Source organism: Syngnathus floridae, chromosome 4 (genome assembly GCF_059516105.1).
Source record: "Syngnathus floridae isolate MCC-2025c chromosome 4, RoL_Sflo_1.0, whole genome shotgun sequence".
In the NCBI taxonomy this organism is placed as follows: Eukaryota; Metazoa; Chordata; class Actinopteri; order Syngnathiformes; family Syngnathidae; genus Syngnathus; species Syngnathus floridae.
In genome coordinates, this window is record NC_142416.1 from 20,484,629 (window position 1) to 20,503,861 (window position 19,233).

Genomic DNA, 19,233 nt, shown 5'->3' on the forward strand with positions numbered 1-19,233 from the left:
GCAGCAGAGCATATGACGGAAGTAATTTACTTACCATGACTGAATAGACCACTGGCATGAACCCATTGCGCACCCGATCAAGCTAGTGGTAGGGTTCCAAGAGAAAAACACCTTTCAGGACAGGTACAGTTTCAAAGGAGCGTTCGGAGTCACGGTTGGACTTTCAAAGTACGCTTTCCTTCCAGGTTTAGGGTTTCAAGATGCGTTAGGGCGTCAGAGTAGGGCTTCAAGTCAGTATTAAGGCCTCAAATGGGAGTTAAAGACATTTGTTTGAATTTTAAAGCAGGGTTTTGATCTCAACACAGGTTTAGGGTATCAGGTTAAGATATCATTAGGGTTCAATTGTTTGACAGCAGGCTTTCAAGGCAAACTCCGTTTCAAATCGGAGCTTTGAGTCAGGGCTAGCGTTTTGACGGTCGGCTCGCCAGCCAGGGTTGGTGTTGGCAAGTCCAGCTTCCATTAGCTAAGACGCTAACTCCAGGGCAAAAGTTAGCGTAATCGTGAGCCGGCGGGGCGCGGCTGATGCTAATTCTCAGGGACGGGAGCGTAGCGGTGTGTGATTTAGCGGCATACGCTAAGTGGTGCGAACGCCACGGGGCCCGTCTGCTGGCGGACCTCCATCAGGGCCGGGTGCTTTACGCAAACTGCAAACGGAACCGGGCCAAGAAGCTTCCGTTGGAGGAAGTTGAGCAAAAGATCATCGGTTCACCCATTCCCCCCTCCAAGGTTTTCTTCCCTGGCGGAGGTGTCGGAAATTGGCCGAGATGCGAGGCGGCGCCGTCGTGGCGCTTTCATTCGCTTTGGTGACGCCGGCGGGGCATTTTGCAGCGCATTCATGACTCGGCGCATCTGCTTGTCATTTTTTGGGGCCGAGTGGAAACGGCGTCAGACAAAAACAGCAAATAGGAATGTTCTCGCCTTTTTTTGAATTATGAAAATGAGCCCTTGCGGCGTTTGTGCCTTCAGGGTACCATGTGTGCGACGTTGTGGACGCTACTACTCCTCTCGCACTGGGCGTCTCGAGCCACGTCCCAGAAGCCTCCGGGGCTCAGCGTGGGCGTGGTCATGGGCCAGACCCGAATGGTACCGGACCAGGACCTGCGACCCCCTCGCAACCCCGACGACGCCCTGGACATATCGGTGGTGCCCTTACGGATCAACCAGACCGACCCCAAGTCCGTCATCACGCAGGTGAGGCGGAGAAACAAATGGCTACGGTCAAACGACTTCAAAGTGGTCCAAAGTGACCAATTTATTTTTTTCTTTTCGAAGGTTTGCGAGCTGCTGTCACGATCTCGCCTCCACGGCATCGTGTTTGCCGACGGCACGGACCAGGAGGCCATCGCTCAGATTCTCGACTTCCTGTCCGTCCAGACCCAACTTCCTGTGCTGGGCGTGCACGGAGGCTCCTCCATGATCATGGCCGACAAGGTGAGCGAGCGACACGGACGACGTTGGCGCGGTTGATGAAATGTGGTGCTCCCAAACGTTAGCGCTGATGTCTGCAAAAGGATTTGGCATTTGGGTGAAATGAGCCTTAAATGGTGAGAATTGACGCCATTTGTTTCACCGGGCTGCTCGTGATAGACATGCCGAACACATTTTTTGATTTTAAACTGGCTGACTTTTCAAAAGTGTTATTCTATTGAGGCGGCGAAACAAAATGGCCGACTTCCGGTCTATTTTTGGGCATAGCTTTTCACTCTTTTTCACCTGCCTATCAGATGTCACATTTCGAAGTTAAACAGTCTTTGGAGGATACAAGGTCCATTTCTAATGTCGAATTTTGAGCATAGCTTTTTTTTTTTTTTTTTGTGGGTCTACTCCTGATAGACATGTCTACCAAATATCACGTTGCTAAGTGCGACTATCTTCGGGGTCTAAATTTTCTTCTTCCAAAAAGTCCTTTTGGATGAAGCTAAAAAGTTGAAAAGGGCAGAACCCCTCGCATTTCTTTTCCTAAGACAACCTCGCAACCTTCTCCAGATCGGCGAGGGGGCGTCGAGGGTCGTCCGTGCGAACAAAGGTCAGCGGCGGTAAAACGAATAAATGGCGCAAAGCTGCCGACGTGCCATTTAATAAGCTATTGAACACTTCCGATATCTTTCTCCAAACGTGTAACTAAGCGGCGGAGCTCGGCCGCCCACCAGACGGGCAGTAAATCACTGCGGGAGTATTGCAGGCTCAACTGGATGTCGATGGCGGAGCGCGGGAGATAATGTTCCTTGTCACCGCGCTCCAAGCCTAATTAGCGCCGCGCAGTTTACCTTTCACCCAAAAAAAGCGCCGTCGTTTTTCTTGGAAACAAACATCTGGTGCGCTCTCTGTCCGTGCTGCATTCTCGCTCCTTCAATTTGTGAGTTCTTTCTTTTTTTTTCTTCTTTGGATTAAAATCTCGCGTGACTGCTGCGCGCTCTCCATCCGAATGCTTTCATTTCGACAAAACCCAATTAGCCCGTCAAACTTGAACCGTCGGAAGCAAAAGAAACCCCGGCGGGCTCGAGAAAATGACATCGATGGGACCGCGAGTGCTCCGTCATGTCGTGGATGGAGAAGCAGAAGGGGACGGATGGTGCCAAGAACACGCCGACAGCAGGGAAAACCAAAATCCAAAACCAAGTCGAAAAATCAAATAATCCACGTATGTGGGCGGTGCAAGTGCAAAACACTTTGGGTGTTAGGAGCAAATTGTGCTGCTAAAATGGCAACTTGAGTCAAAGTGCCAGAAAACAATGTCAAGAAAAATCTCATTTTTCTTTAAATGCTAAAATATTTGAAGAAATTGTAAATATACATTTTAGATACATATATATTTTTTTGTATAAGATATATATATATATATGAATAAAATCTATGCCTTCATTTGATTTTTTTTTAGTTCCCTTTTATGCATTCCTCAGCAGCCGTGAAGCACAACAAGACGACGAGCAAGCGGGTTGCGTAGCTCGCCGCTTTTCCGCCCGCTCGTCATTCGGCGTACGACTAATTTGTGCGAATTGGCTCGAAGGTTGTCACGTACTCAACGTGTAGAAAAGCCACGGGAGACGGCCAGATTAGGCGGGAATCTTGTACTTCCATTACATGTGGGGAAATAAGGAAAATGTTGCGCCGCTGCCGGCGGGGGGTTAGCGGCTGGCGAAATGGAAGGTTGTGAATTAAACATGGCCGTCGTTTCTGCCCAGCCACCCGCCCACCCCCACCTCGCCATCCGGCGCATCTTGCAGTATGTTGCTGTGCCCCGCCTGGGACGTCCCACACGGGCATGGGCCATTTGCAGTGGCTTTAAATTATTAACGGCTGCTCCCAAGAAAAAGTGACGCCATACCTTGCGCATCCGCTCGCTCGCTCGCTCGCTCTCGAGGTTTACAGACTTGCGTTGCGGGCCGCTTTCGTTTGGCTTTGTGTTTGGCTGCTTTTGTTTGGATTTGAGTGAGGCACCCAAAGGTGACGCAGCGTTCATTGTCTTGGGGCTACAGCTAGCAACTAGCATCGGCCAGTAGTCCACTAGTCGATTCATTTTCTGCACGTCAACAGAACTTGAACAACGCAGCTTGATTGCAAGACATTTGAAAATGAATTGCATTTATTTATTTCTTTATTATTTATTTAAGACGACCCAGTTGATGGCGTTTGTTTGAGCGCGCCGTCTTTTTGATGTTCCATTCGCTCCACAAGCTCACCTGGCCGTAAGCAGCCATGGGCGGAGATGTGAAAATGTGAATGTCAAGCCTCGGAAAATGAAGCTCCCCTTTTCTCGCCATTTGTTGCTTTTCATGACCACGGAACGCATTTTCGTCTTCCACTTTGGAAAGTGACGGCCGCGTCAGCACTCTAAGGGGAAAAAGACGAATCTCATCACGGACCAATTGAAAGTGTGCAGAAAAAAAAAGTCCTTGAACGTGATGATCTTGTAAAATTAACAGTGACTGTACATCATCTTCTCAAAGCGCGTCATGTAAATCCGAAGGCCTCTTAAGAGTTCATATCTCGGATCTAAAGACTCCGAAGTAAAGTCAACAAGAGGTTTTATCCGACTCGTATCCAGACGACAGCTCAGCAAATATGGAAAAAAGATTTTGATTGAATCTCTGTGTGGCCTCTGTGAAGGGCTTTGTGCCCAAATGGAGTCGGACAGCGGTGAGATAATGAAAACACCCCGCCAAGTATAATACAGGCCATATTGGAGATCTCGTACGAATCAAAGCCGAGACACGTCCGCTTGGACACTCGGGGAGGGGGAAAAAAAAAAAAAAAAAAAACGCTTCAAGCTTTGGCTGAGCAGATTTCTAAAGATTGCGTTTTACTTTGCTTCTTCTTCTGATCTTTCCATCAGTGGTGTCCAAAGTCCAACCTGGGGGCACGCGGAATGTTTCACATTGCTGCATAATCTAAAAATAGAAACTTTTGGACAGAAACGTGACAAGCACATGGCGGCGGATGGCTAGCTGGAGGCTAGCACTAGAAGCTAACACATCAGTCAACTCAGTCCATAGTTACACGCAACTTCTTCCTAGCACATCGCACGAACTAGCATGCTAGAATCGCTCGCGGTGTGAGCTAGCATCCCAGTAATGGGTCACACCAACACCATGAACCAACCTGTGAACTTGGCATCTAAATGTGACAAGCACGTGACAAGTGGCTAACAAGAAGCTAACAAAGCAGGCTAAAGACGAGCGCAACCTCCCACACAAAACCTCGAGCTAGCTAGCGAGCACATAGCCTAAACCTCTACTCCTTCTGATCACAGGTGACTCAGCCAAATCACCGTCGCTTGTTGGCAATCATTCAAGACTAGCAAGAGCACGAAAAGGATCATTACAATATTTTGTGCTAAAATAACCGGTTCATCTCAAGTAGTTTGTCACTCCAGTTTATTTCGAAAGGTTGTTATTGAGCCGGTAGACATTTGGAGAAAAGCTCCTTGGGGGAATTGAAATGCCTTTTCGATTCATTTGTCATTGTTTGTTGAAATGAAATCTTTATTCCAATAACAAATGAGAGCAACAATTAAACGGGAAGTTTTATTGCGGCGCAGCCAACTGTAACCAAACGATGTGACTCTGGACGACTGATTATTGTTGTCGTAAAATGTAAGTTTACATTTTTACTGGGCGGCGAGCGAGCATCGGCCAAATTCAGACAGACCTCTGCTGAGTGCTGACATTAAGCTTCAATTAAGAGACATCATTGCCATTTTAAGGCTTTTTTTTTTATTCTAATTCAAATTTTTTTCGAGTTCTGATGATTTCCATTGTGCGGGGTTGCGATTATCATGAATAACTGGCGAGGAACAATCACATTCAAATAATTGTGTGCGTGACCAAACGTGCCGGGCCATAGTTCATCTCAACCAAGCATTTGTGTGTGTGTGTGTGTCTGACACAACAAGGCTGATTAATTTAAGGCACATGGATTTTTTTTTACGTCTCGATTAAATCGGCTGTCATTTGGAAAAAAAATGATTTTTCCTCGGCGGCTCTCCGTCACGCCGCCGACTTCTCCGTCGCCAAAGGTCAAGTCACGCCATTTCATTTGCGACGTGCTTCTGCCATGATGAATACTTCATGAGCAATCAAAGCACCACCGGTGCAAATTTGGATGCAAATTTACGCCGCTGGGGATTAAAAAAAAACATTTAAAAAGAGATTGCAGGTGCGTGAGGGCGGAATGGGAAGCGCGCTAAATTATAGCTAACACAGTTAAGCTTTGTGATGGAGTCTAGACCGAGTGGAAAAGGCCTCAAGATTTTGAAGGGTGTCCGGACAAAGAGCACGCTGGCCTCTTTTTGCCCTTTTCAAGGCAAACTTTTTGCGGGGCTTTCCGGGGGCTTGACCTTCTCCCTTCCGTTCTCTCTCTCTCGCTCTCCCTCCCTCTCCTCCCCCCTTTTTTCATCAAATGTTTCCCCTTGAATATGCGCCAGGCAGTGTGCGTAATCCCTCCCCCCAGAAATAATCCACGCCGGCATCTGCGTGCCCGTGCTGGAGGAAGTTATGCGCGTTTGCGAAATGCCAACTCCGGTGCCCGCGGTTCATCCGAGCTGGAGGCGAGCTGCAGACCAATGTTGTCTTGCCAAAACAGGAAACAAAATAGTCAGTAAAATAAATACATTTGCCAAAGTTGTTCTTTTTGTTTTGCATTGATTCCAACGATTGGATGATTTTTTGTCTTTGCGTTTCAATTTGGGACTATTTTTTTTTTTGCCCCAGAATGTATTTCTTGCGACGGAACGTTCTGGCTAAAGTTTGATCCTAAACACCGCCGCTGGAATATTAACGAGGCGGCCCGACGTTAATGCGGGACACCAGAGAGATGATTAATTTACATGAAATATATCCGTGCTGACACTAAGGAAGCTTAATTGGGAGGCGGCAAATGAGTGTGACAGTGAAAGATGTCCACACTTATCAGCGGCGGCTTCGGGAGATGCCCGACGAGGCGGCAGGCGGACCTGCCCGCCCGCCCGCATCACGTCCACGTCCGAGGACATTTCAAACTTTTCTCTGATGCGCCTGACTGATCTCAAAGCGCCTCGAGGAGCTCGGTGGCGGCGCTCGTGTGGCCGCCGCATCCCGTTTAGGCAGCAGGCTACTTTCTTCCGACTAACTTTTTGACACACAAAAATCGTCATTTAGTATTTAAGTGTAAATATTTATTTATTTAAATGTCGTATTTAACTATACATTTAAATAGATAAATAAATAAATAATGTCTACAGCTTTCTACATGCCCAAAAAGTTTAAATTGTTTTCAAAAAAAAGAAAAAAGCGGTAAAAGATAACGATCAAGTATATAGAAAGGGTGAATATTTTGTATATGCCACATGCTGCAGCAAATGGGAACAAAAAACAATGGAGGCAGCAGGGGGGGGGCGCAGCGGTGTCGGGCCTGGGAATATTTGGAGGAAACAAATATAAATGTCACATTAAATGGAAACAAAATAGCAACAGCGCAAACAGCAACAAATATGACACGCACAAAGACGAGCCGGGGAAAGCAATATCGGTCATAAATGTCAGACGTCTCACTGCAAAGTTCCCAAGGCAGGAGAAAGAAACTGGAGTTCAGAACATCCTCGCCATGCTATTGATTTTTTTTTTTTTTTGGTCTTCGCGTGAACAAGCGTGAGGGATGAAACAAACGACTACGAATGGGCCGCTATAAAAACTTGATTCATTTTGATTCTAGTCTAAGACAATAGGAGAGGCTGAATGTTGCCATTTTTGTTTGTCCATTGTTTGTCCGGTGTGCCGTAACCAATCGGTGGTAGTTTGCTGCCTAAACGGGCAGCGGCGGGACGAACACATTGTTTTTTTGAGTCGCGATGCCGTGATGTCATTCACGTGGGCGGCGGCCAAACAAAGTGAAGAAAATCATTTTCGGCACAACTTGCCGTCTTTCCTGGAGCCGACTCGTGACACGTCGTGTCGTTGAGCGGGCTCAAACTAGCATCGCTACGATAGCAAGGCGCCCGTTTGCAGCCCTCGGCCTCGTCGCCTTGTCAGTTTGCGCGTCGCAGCCGATTAGCGCCAAGAAACATCTGTTGAACGTCGCCGCGGCAAAGAAATACGCACTGCTCGGGCCGCTGGATAATTATTTTCTATGCAACATTTCAAATGACTTTCAACCCGCCACCATTGATAGAATGATTACAAAAACAAATCCACGGTGGCCAATTTAGTCAGCAAACAACCCAGTCGTCAGACTAAAAGCTCATTTTCCAAACATTCCATTCATGGCTTCACCCGACTCTTGGCAAACATGGAACGACGTAGAAGCTAGCGAGTTTCCACAGCAACCCGTTTAGGCAGCGAGAGCATTTTTTTATTTATTTTTTTTCCCTTGCACAAATTGCAAGTGTGTACGCGAGTGGGCGGATGCCAGCCCACGCCGTGTCATCTCCCACACGTCCTTCTCACCCTTGTAAACACTCTTTTCCTGCTTTCCCCTCGGCCGCTCTCGTCCCGTCACCTCACGCCAACACGCCCCCCACCCCCTCCTGGTCACCTCCCGGTATTACGCCCTAGTTGTGTAGCACAACGAGACTCCATGACAGACGATGCATGCCCGCCTCTTAATGGCGCCTGCCTTCTTTAATCCGCCTTGCACACGGCTATTTAAAGACGTCCTAACTCTTTTTTTTTTTTCTTTCTCCAAAGCGCCGGCGGCCGATGCGTGTACTCGATGTTGCAGTATTTGTGTGTTTGCCTCGCACAGCGGTCAGTTGATGACACAGCCATGTCCAATTGTCTCCGTTCGGATCGCGTATCAATGGAGTCTCGCGTGGCTTTGCCGTCGTCGGCAGGCGGAGTAAACGGTCAAGGTCACGACGGCTTCCGCTTCCTTTGGGATTAAAGCGGGCGGCCTGGCGGGCGGGCCTTTAAGCGGGACGCTCGCCGTCTTGACGGCGCTCCGGCCTGTTGAAATGAAAGCAAATTTTGATTGCTCTGCAAAATCAAGAGTCCAATCGAATGACATTTTTGTTCATTTTTCTGCATCCCGTTGAGGCAGCAAATTAGTTTGGCCTCGATTGATTGTCGCGCAGCCGCAAAACGCTGACTTTATGTTGTATCTTTCACATATGCCGTTCCCGCCGTGGTTTTGATTTCGTTTCGACTCTGTCAGCCGCCCGTTTAGGCAACAGACCAATGATTTGTGAATTTGGCTCCATTCAGTGGACGCCACCCGTGTTGCGTCGCAGTGCTAATTACGTGGCTCTTTTGCTGTTTACGTCCTGTTCGGATTTCTTCTGCGGCCCGTTCAGGCAGTGGACGAATAATGTCTTCATTTCTTGCATTTTGGATACGCTTCCATCGATAGCCGCGTGAGACGAAGCTGATGCTCTTTGCGAAACAATGTCATAAGCGGGTAGCGGAGCTGCTCGCTCCTACCCTCCCTTCTGCCGCAGCATTTCGTGAGCGGCTCAGCGTCCGATCCAACCCTGGAGACCGTTTCCACTTGCGTTCCATTTCCCCTGTTGGCCTTTCTTTTCTTTTCTTTCTTTTCTTCTTTTTCTTCTGCCCTCAGCTGGACTGTCCCGGCACTCGTGCGATATCGCGGCGCGATGCTAAAGGCGTTTTGTTCCTTGTCTTGCATGTTTGGCACATTGTTGGCAATTCTCTCAGTGCTTTTCCATGTCGTATGTTTGCGGTTTGAGTTCGACACCACCAATGTGAAAATCGTCCTGCCACCATTTTCATCATCTGATTTTCATCAGCCGATTGTCACGCCGCAATGTTGGCTGTGTAATATTTCAGAACCGCATGTAGGACACGCGCGGCGTGACGCTCGGAACCGGGCGGCCTGTCCCCGAGCGCCTCGGCGGGGGGGGGGGGGGAACGCATTTGCCTTCTAACCTGTTTTGACGGGCGCCGGTCCTACGCGGGGAATCCAAATCAAGACAAATCTTTCCACGGCCTCGAAATCCGATAAACGTCAACGTGACGTCCGAACTCCGCAGACAGTGCGATTAATAAACATTTGCGGCGATGTCTGAGCCGCTTTACATACACCAAAGAAAAAAAAAATCTTGTGTTATTAGTGAAGCAGCTTTTTATCATTTCCAGTACGGCCAACATGCGACCGGTCCAAGTTATTGATTATCGAGTTGTTTTTTCTATAGTATAAGATGGTATTAATATGACACATTTATAATATAGGAAATACAATCTAAATAATAAATCATATGAATTAGTAATAAATAATGTAAAATGACACGTTTATAATATGTAAATGTGTCATGATATAAACATATATATATATTATAATCTAGACTTCTATGGACTTCAATCAACATTTGCCGTATTATTTTTGTAGGAAGGCAGACTTTCCAACTCAATGGCGAAACAAACGTGAAGAATGTGATCGATTTGTTCAATCAATTGCATCGCCGCTCAAGCACGTTAACAAGTAAAGGGTCCAAAAAGTTGTCCAAGCCCCGGTGCCGTAATTGGTGTGCGGGCGGACAAAGGAAAGAATTCCCCTGAGCACCTCGCGCTCGATTGTCTCCGCAGCCGCCGATCTCGCTAACGGGGATGCGCCGTACCCGACGTTAGCCACTCCGGGGAGGCTGAGCTGAGCTACGGTCACCTCAAAATCAGACGCTGCACTCCGGCTCTTGTCATTAAATATGAGGCCATGTCGTTACCCGCGTTGCTTCCATCGGGAACTAGGAAATTAGAAGGATTGGAGGGAAACTCGTTTTAAACGGACAAAGGTAATCGGTACGCGGTATCGGGGATACGCTTAGCGTATGTGCTAACAGTAGCTTGGGAGGCGGGGCAGGGGCCTCGGGGCCGACCCTGTTCCGAGGTAGATGTGGGTCACTCCCCGTGGTTCTCTCCTGCTCCTCCAGATGTTTGTTTGCTTGATGGCCACGCGCAGATGTGCAGCCATATCGTTGTTCTCGAGGAGCCCTGTGAGCCTTTGGTTGCCATGGCGGCAAAAGAGAGCAGCAGTCGAGCCAAAGTTTTGCTCCGCATTTTCCCGCTGTACAGAAAATGGAATTGGATCTCAAGCGGGGCGTTATGAAAGCAGCCGAGATGTTCAATGGGATGGAAATATGCTACAACCAAAGTGCATCCATAAAATATCATGTCAAGATGGGATGATACGGCACCTTTATTATCTGAGTCATGATTCCAATTGACTTATGAATTGCTTGTCGCCATTTTCTTTTGCCCAAGATTGGAATCGCCATCCGCCTAAAAACAAACAAAACAAAACCTCCGCCACATGAGAGGCGCAAACGCCTCGACACGTTTGCTGTTCACATGATGCAAATTCGAGCTCGATGAACGTAAATAAGGTGCACAATTAAATCGAATGTGAACGCGGCGGCGCATTAGAGGTTCATACATTAAAAATGATGTCAATATCATTTATGCCTTTTGTTGCCATGGCTGCAGTGAAGATGGCCCAAGTGCACGCAAACTTCTGCTCCACATTCTTCTGCTGTTGCGTGTGTGTGTGTGTGTGTGTGTGGGCACGAGCACGCGGCGCTAAACACACATTTGTGTCGCTCTGATGGCGCCACGAGAATGGCGGCGGCTGGTTTGTCAGCGTTTTCACTAAAAGTAGAAGTTGACGTACACGTGTCACCTGTCACCTTTGTGTGTGTCGAGTTCCACTTTTGTGGAAGCATTAGCATAGTGCGGTTCGCAAGCAACTATTGATAAAAACAAACATCTGGCTTATTGGACCCGAGAGTTTTTGTATTCTTCTTTTCCAAAGCCTCGTTGTCTTCAACATAGGAGGGGCAAAGATCATGATTCAATTCAAATGTTCCGTATCGTGCCCAACTGCAAACATCCTGCTCTCGGAGCTGATGCTAACGCTGCTAACGGTGTCGCGCCGGCGTCGAGCGGAAACCTCGTACCTACGTCCAAAATGATCACTTTTTAGGGGACCCCAAAAACCATTAGCACACGTGTAGATTTGTGAAAAAATGTCCAATTAACCAAATTGCAGCATCGTAGCCATGTGCTAATGAGAAGCTAGCATAAAACAAAGACTGTTTGCCCATTTTCCTCGCTTGACTTTTTTTTTTTTTCCTTTCCATGGGGTGGGGGCGGCGTCCTTTCACGACCTGGCAGTGGCGAGAGTGCTTTTGTCCACGAAACATTTTGGCGCAGGTGCCTCTGCCGCCGTGGCCCAAATCCAATTCACGCTTGGCCCATCTTCAGAGAGCACCTGGCCGTCTTGAACTCAACAGAGCGTTTCAAAACGTGACAGGGTCGCTACCCCCATCTTGTCGCAAAGACTCACGACACGCGGCTGGACACAGCAGGTTCAAAATCTGTCCACCGCGAATATTTACATCCGTTGAAATGTGTGCACCGTTGTGTAACGTGTATTGACGGCCAAGTTCAAATTGACAAATGTGCGCCTTCAATCTGGCAGCGGCCTGTCACATTCTGGCACACCTGACTTTTTGGTGACAGAAAGAAGCGGAGACCTCAGAGCAGCTAAAAACGGGTTTAAGTTGTGGCGCAGCAGAAATTTGGTGCATACGTATGTGTGTGTGGCGGATCTCGTCGTATTTCATTCCCAAGAATGACAACAGCCCACGTCGAACCCTCGGAATCATGTAGAAATTAATTTTGTGTTTTATTTATATAATATTATATGAAATATTATTTCGTATTTATTTTATTCATATTTATTATTATAAGCGATTGTGTTACTATTATCGTCTTGAATATATCAAAATGGCTGCGTTCCCTCCCACAACGCCGCAAGCATCCGTTTTTGAGTGCGCGCAACGAGGAAAATTCCAAAAGAAAGACGATTCCACCGAGTTAGAGCGTGCTGTGCGCTAGACTCGTGATGCTCACGAAAATATGGCTTACGGTGTTGAATTTTGTTTTACGGTCATGTAAAAAATAATCATGAAAATAATTGAGCGATAAATAAGCAGCTTGAAGCGAGCATGCTTTGCCCTCATTTGGAGAAGTGTGAAAATCATCTTTATGGGCCACTTCATAAAAGACCCTTTTTAATACCTTTAAACGTGTTTCAGTAAGTTGAAACGTGTCGAAAGAGTGTAGGAGGGTTCAATAAAAAAAAAAAAAAAGCAAACATTTCTTTATGTATTTAAAGGCCGCTGGTGTGAAAGTGCGCTTTCAAGTGTCTGTGGACACAAGGCCGCCGCGCAAACTAAATCAATAAATCATGTGAGTTTTTTGGGTTAAAGCAGCAACAAAGCAGCCATTTTGCCGCCGCTTACGCTCGCCTCGTCTTCGTCTTGTGCCGTCGTGAATATTTAAATTGCGGACCCTCGCAACGGGCAGCCTTTGTTCCATCTCGTCGGCGTGGGCTCATGCGTGGCCGCTTAATAATGCACACCATCTTGTTAGCGGCAACTTATGGAGCGAGCCTATTGTCTTTTCCTGTCATATTTGACATGTCGGCGAGAGGCGAAGTTTGGAATATGACGTACCGTGCGGATATTCTCACAATTGTTGATAAACGTGTGTTTTGCGGAAGCTATCCATTTTCCGAAAGAGGCTGTAACATCATAAACGCGTGACAAAGTGAAGCACTGCAAATCCTTTCCTGCACGGCGAGGCAAGTTTGCGGTCGGAGTTTGCGAGGTGATGCCCGCCCGCTCTCTGGCGAGTCCAATTCCTCTCAGTTCGGCGCTGCCGCGTGGGACTGGGCCGCCAACGCCGCCGCCGCCGCTGCCGCTTTTGCTGTATAAATAAAACTCTGCCAGCCAATGGGAAAGCGGAGCGAGAGGTGGGGGGGGGGGCGTCCACATGGGAGAAAAAAGTAGGAGAGGGAGGACGGAGTTGATCGCATCGAGATGAGCCGCAGAGAATGATTGCACCATATTTGGTAACTGCTGAGAAGATGAGAGGGAACAAGTGTGATGGATGCAAAGAGCAACGCTTCAAACACGGTGCTCGTATGACACCATCCGCGTTAGTCACCACCCGCCATGATTAATAGCGTTGAAGCTAGCGCCGGTCCGGGATCAGCACGACCAGCAAACATCCTACATGATGTTTATTTAGGTAGCATCAGCGCTGGGGGGAGAAAAAAAAAAAATCAATAGGCCTTTTCAAAGTCATCCTAATCGTTCTGAGTTTTAACAATTAATGGCATATCTCGCCACCTGCCATCCGCCCACAACCTCCTCTTGTCACAATTTCATGTGATCACAATTTGGTGAAATTGTCGGACAAACATTTGAGGTCTCTTAAAAAAAAAAAAAAATGGTGCCTGCTCGGCCAAGGGTGGAGCATGGCCGCCACGATTGGTCACTTTGAACGAAATTTTCATCAATTGTGGGACTTTTCAACTGAGACAAGTTGGTGATAAAGATGTGGACCGCACTGGGGACTTTGCATGTAACCTCCAAAAAGTCCTGGAAATCATCCTGTCACGGCCGGTTAAACTCATTCATTTCCAGTCCAGTCATCGAGGACCGGCCAGCGCTCGTTGGCTTGCTCCTTGGCGCTGACTCAAGTCTCTCTGGTCCTCCCAAAAGTCCGCTCTCAACTCGTCAGGTGACACGCTCCAGTGGCATTGCCGCTCCATTGAATTAGCCACTTCATTATTTAGTCATTTGGCATCTTGGGGAGGGGAGGGGGCGAGGGGGGAGTTCACACGCACCATTTGCTGACCAGAGGTGGAGCCGGCCGTCCTTTTATCGGCTTGTTAAAAAGCGTAAAAGCAAATTGAATTGGCGTTTTATGACCAGGTCCTGACATGCTATCCCCCTTTTGAGCCAGCCACGTTGATGTCTTTCTGATGTCATCGGGAGCTTTTGAGGGCGTCGTCGTGGCAACGCACGCTTTCAGCCGATCGGAAAATAAAAAAGAAGCCCAGATGAATAGTTTGTTCGGTGGACGACGTTTATTCGAGCGAGAAACAAACAATTGTGAATCGAAACATTTTCCTTGTGGTCCAGCAAAATACTGCAGTTGGCCTGGCTCCTTTTCATGTGGAAAGAAAAAAAAAAAAAAAAAGTGAGTCGTTGACAATTCCACCAGGACCCGCCTTCACGTAGGAAGCTGCCACTTAGCTTGTACGTCTTTTTTTACCCCCCCCCCCCCCCCCCCCCCCTCCTTCTTCTTTTTGGGGGCAGCATCAAAAAGGCGGGCAGGGGTGGCAGAGCAAAAAGGCCACAGAGGGACAAAACATGGCTGGTCGTGACATCATCGCTTTTAGAGCGGCGGCGGGCGGGCGGGCGAGCGAGCGGCCCTCGGGCCAGCCAGCGCCCAATACGCTTGCCACACTCTAGTGTACTGCCCTCCCACTGAATTATTCAGCGTGCTCCTGATGGAGAGACTCTGACTGCACTGCACTCGTGTGTGTGTGCATGTGTGTGTGTGTAGGCGCGGGGGGGGGGCATTTGTCTGCGCATACGACTTGAGAATAAAAGAGGGAGAATAAGTGAGTGAGTGAGTGAGTGAGTGAGTGAGTGAGTGAGTGAGTGAGTGAGTGAGTGAGTGAGTGAGTGAGTGAGTGAGTGAGTGAGTGAGTGAGTGAGTGAGTGAGTGAGTGAGTGAGTGAGTGAGTGAGTGAGTGAGTGAGTGAGTGAGTGAGTGAGTGAGTGAGTGAGTGAGTGAGTGAGTGAGTGAGTGAGTTAAAAAAAAAAAAGAGCAAGGGTGATTGTGTGTGTCGCTGCATAATACACACGAGTGTGTGCGTGCGTGCGTGCGTGTGAACGCATTTCTCTAAAAAGGAAGCAAACACAACTGGTCTTCATGTGCACGGAAGGAGGAGATGACGCTCCACTTTCTCCCGACTGACGGTGAATCATGTCTTTCGGCCCAGCTCGGCACGACGTACGCACACACACACGCGCTCGCACACGCACGTGCGCGGCGTTAAGTGTTTCAAGCAGCACGGAGCGAGCCGGAGGAGTGTGATCCTCTGTGCTTTTCAGGACAAGTGCATGCCCAATATAGCAATCGCTCACAATCGCTTTGTGTGGGTTAGCTCTCCGCCATCCGGACGTTTTTTTTTTTTTTTTTTTTTGCCGTGCACAGAAGCGCATGTGGGACTTAGCGCCGCCGAGCCCGGCCTGGTCTACTTTGATGGCGATGTGCGCAGAGCAGGAAAGTGAAAGTGAGCGAGTGTGCTAAAAATCCACCTGGCGAGCGTGTGAGTGGGTAGCGAGGGCCTCGCACAGATTGATGAGAGGCAAAAAATGATGTGATGGAAGCGTGGAGTGGAGTGAATTGCCTCTTCTTAGCATGAAGCTCGTGCTACTCCACCCAAAAGTGCCCTTCTGGCTTTTCCTTCCTCTGCCATGGTCCACTGTGTCCATATCAAATATCTCATTTGAATGTACTCGTGTTGCCGTCGCTGTTGTGTAAAATAGAAGCTTTGCAAAAATCACTGACAGAATGAATGAATGAACAATTTTTTGTCTTTTTTTCTGAAGTCTGAAAAGTTCTGCTAAAGTCTGATGGGATTGTCTCAAGTCTGTCGGGATGTGCTGGAGGTTTTCGAAAGCGCCTCAAGATTTTTGTGAGATTGTTTTCATGAGATTTGTTGACAAGTCTTGTGAGATTTTCACCAGGTTTTCTGAGGTCTCATAAGATTTGTGGGAGATTCGGGAGATTCACTCAGATCTTGCAAGATTTCCCAAGTCTGGCAAGATTTGTTTAGGTCTCATGAGAATTTCGCAAGATTTGTTGAAGTCACGCATTATTCTTTTTTCTCGAGATCTTCATGAGATTTTCTGAAATTGTGACTTGCCACAGTTCCCCTGGATTTTCTGTCCTGCACGATTTTTGTCATGAATCATAAGATTTATACTGCTATCTTATGCGCTTGTACCAGTCTTGACATTTGACATAAAAGTTGGTCTTTTTTTTCAAAATGTTCCACAGTGCAGTGACATCATCAGCGTGTGTGTGTGTGTGTGTGTGTGTGTTATGTTGTGGCTAATAGGGCGTAGTAGGTGATGGCAGCCGTAGCCTATTATCTCTGCTCTGCTGTCTAATAGCCACTGGCTTTCAGCATCTGGCATCAAGCACCCCCCACAGGATGCTGACACACACATACACATACACATACACACACACAGGCCACCCCCACACATGAAATGGCCAAAAGTGTTTTTGCGCATATGCAGGCACGCGCCGTGTGCGGGTGCGCCTTTTTACCGCCGGGAATCGCCAGCCAGCTTTTAATTAGTGCGGGAAATAGATTCACTTATCTGCTCTTTGACACATGGGCCTCGCTCTCACCACACACACACGCACGTGCACACGCACACACCTTGCTGGTCCATACCGGACGACATAGCCCATCCGTCAGCGGCGTCGCGGAATGAGTCGGGGCATGTGTGCGCAAAAGAAATAAATGCGCTGCCTTCTGTGCTTCTGTGGGCTGACCATCGATTCGCCATGGAAACGGACGGCGGCTGTTGTGCGAACAGAGCGTCGACAAGAGACTCAAGTTAGCGGAAAAGGAGAGATGTGATGAGGATTTTTGGGATTTGCTGGAATCTCATGAGATTTGCAAAATCTTGTATTAGATTTGTTGAGATCTGATCAAGCCTTTTATTGCTGGAGATTTGCTCAAGTCTGATGGGAGTCTCAGGTCTCGCAGCAGAGATTTTCTCGAGTCCGGCAAGATGACCTAAGATCATCGAGGATTTGCTGAAGCAGCCGTCTCGTAAGATTTGCAAAAGTCTGACGCCATTTACGACAGCATTGCCAAATTTGCCTAGAAATGCTGGCGCCAAAGCCAGTAAAGATTTTCAGCCTGTTGCTGATGTGAGTGCAAATGTGTGTGTGTGTGTGTGTGTGTGTTTGGCAAAGTGTGCGCAAAGAGTTATAATAAGGCTTACACAAAACCTACTAAGGCTTATGTATAATGAGCAAATCCGCCTTTAGCGAGCGCCGTTTATTTTTCTCTGGCTCACCCTCCTCCCTGTGTCTGCACAATTAGCGATTTGGCTAAAACCTCCTCATGGTCTTGTAGCCGCCGTTTTCTCCCGGAATGAATCCTGCTCTCGGGCGGGGAACAGTCGGTGGCATTTAGTAATTGCACAAATGACTGGGCTCGCCTTTCAAAAAGAAAACAAAAAGGCGCAACGGCTGTCTTGTTTCTTATCCCTCCATTTCATGTGGTTTTAGGCGGCACCATGCTAAATGATCAAAATACCCCAGATCGATTCCTAGGATGAAATGGACATTTGCCGCGGTGTGGGTGTGAACACAGCCGATTTGATGAACAGGTATTCCTGTCAGTCTGGAACCTGCGCCACATGTCCGTCCGTCCGTCCGTCCGTTCATTGGCTGACTCACAGCCAGCCGCCTGCTGCCGTTTTTACATCAGGCCTCGGGTTGCTGCATTCCAACGGAGTCATCATCAGTGGGCACTGAGTGAAACAGAGTGGGATACTTTTTTTTTTTCAACCCAACAGTTTCCTGCTATAAATATCCAACAGGCACATCTCTGATTCTGCCGGAGGAGAGGCCAAGTGGGGGGGCGGTGGGGGTTCCCGAGATGGAGGGTCCACGCCGTCCATTATCTCCCGCGCGGGGCCACAAGATGACATTAGCATCTCTTTCTCTTCCAAGTGCCATAAGTCAAACGCTTATTATGACTCACGCGCGCTCGCTCCGTCGGCACACATCTCATTTTTATCTGCGCCAATCGAGCCTTGCTTGATTTAGACGGCAGGTCTTGACACGAGTCGCAAAGATTTGAAGGACTTGACCCATATTTCTCTCTGGCTGCTCAAATGCTAACACGGGTGCTATGCTAATATCACGATAGCAGAACCGAGCGCTAAAGCCAGTGGAAGCGGATTTCAGATCACGTAATCGGGATGATTTCAAATGCTAACCATTGGTATGCTAGCTAGTGCGATTTTGGAGTGGTTTGGGAAAGAAAACAAAAATCACCCTGCAAAGTAGGCAAGAGGACTGGCGGGCGGCGTGACAGGCAGGAAATATATACGAGTCGGGTATGATGGATGGGAGCAACTTGTCTGCGCTCAGGTTTTTCCCGGCGACGTTGTGGCTTGCTTAATGGAGGCAAATGTTTTCCACCAAGCAAACAAACACCATTTTGCCCACGTCACTTGTTTGAATTCCACCAAGTCTTGCCGACTGAAGACCTCAACGATCCCTGTTGTGTCTCAGATGTTTTGTTTATGTCCGCCATCTGAGCCAGTCTGACCCAATTTCTTTCACTTGCCGTCGCCAAATGTTGAAGTCAAACATCAATGAGTGCAGCGGCCATTTAGCTCATTCACTGCCAACCCAGTTAATCTCTTTGACGTCTATCGCCGTCAATGGCACTGAATGAGTTGATCAACGACAGTCACGACGGGAGCTGCACTTTACTTCTTGCGTGTGACGTCAATGCTACGCTAGCAGTCTCTTAAATAGTACAGTAGTCCAGAAGCTTGGAGAGCCAACGGGTGTTAAATAGTAAAGACGTCAGGGAGCCCCCGAGCTGCTACATGCTATAGCGCTAACATATATCTGAAGTGGCGTGAAAACGTTTCCTTTTTTTTTTTTTTTTTGCAACACTAATCGGCTGATTTGAATGTCAAGAGTAAAACTCAACAAATTGGAGCTGAGCGTTTGCAAGTGCATTTTATTGGCATGGGTTCAAATCCAGTGCGGGGCGGGGGGGTGTCCGTCCGTGCGAGGAGACGAGAATCGTGTCCCGAAATTCATGGACCTGACTCTCTGCTGTCTTTAGCGCACGATTGAATTTTTATGTTGTAAATAAAGACAGAATTTAAAAAGA

At 48.0% G+C, this 19,233-nt stretch overlaps 1 protein-coding gene across 7 annotated transcripts in view; it reads left to right on the forward strand.

The window, feature by feature from the left end:
• grin2ab (glutamate receptor, ionotropic, N-methyl D-aspartate 2A, b) overlaps positions 1-19,233 on the forward strand; it is a 76,407-nt gene that overhangs the window by 40,080 nt on the left and 17,094 nt on the right. For all 7 annotated transcript variants that reach the window (XM_088374522.1, XM_088374520.1, XM_088374521.1 and 4 more), the window contains 2 exons: positions 967-1,191; positions 1,273-1,431. In XM_088374522.1, coding sequence (XP_088230648.1) covers positions 967-1,191; positions 1,273-1,431 — 384 coding nt within the window. The remainder of the gene's footprint in view (positions 1-966; positions 1,192-1,272; positions 1,432-19,233) is intronic.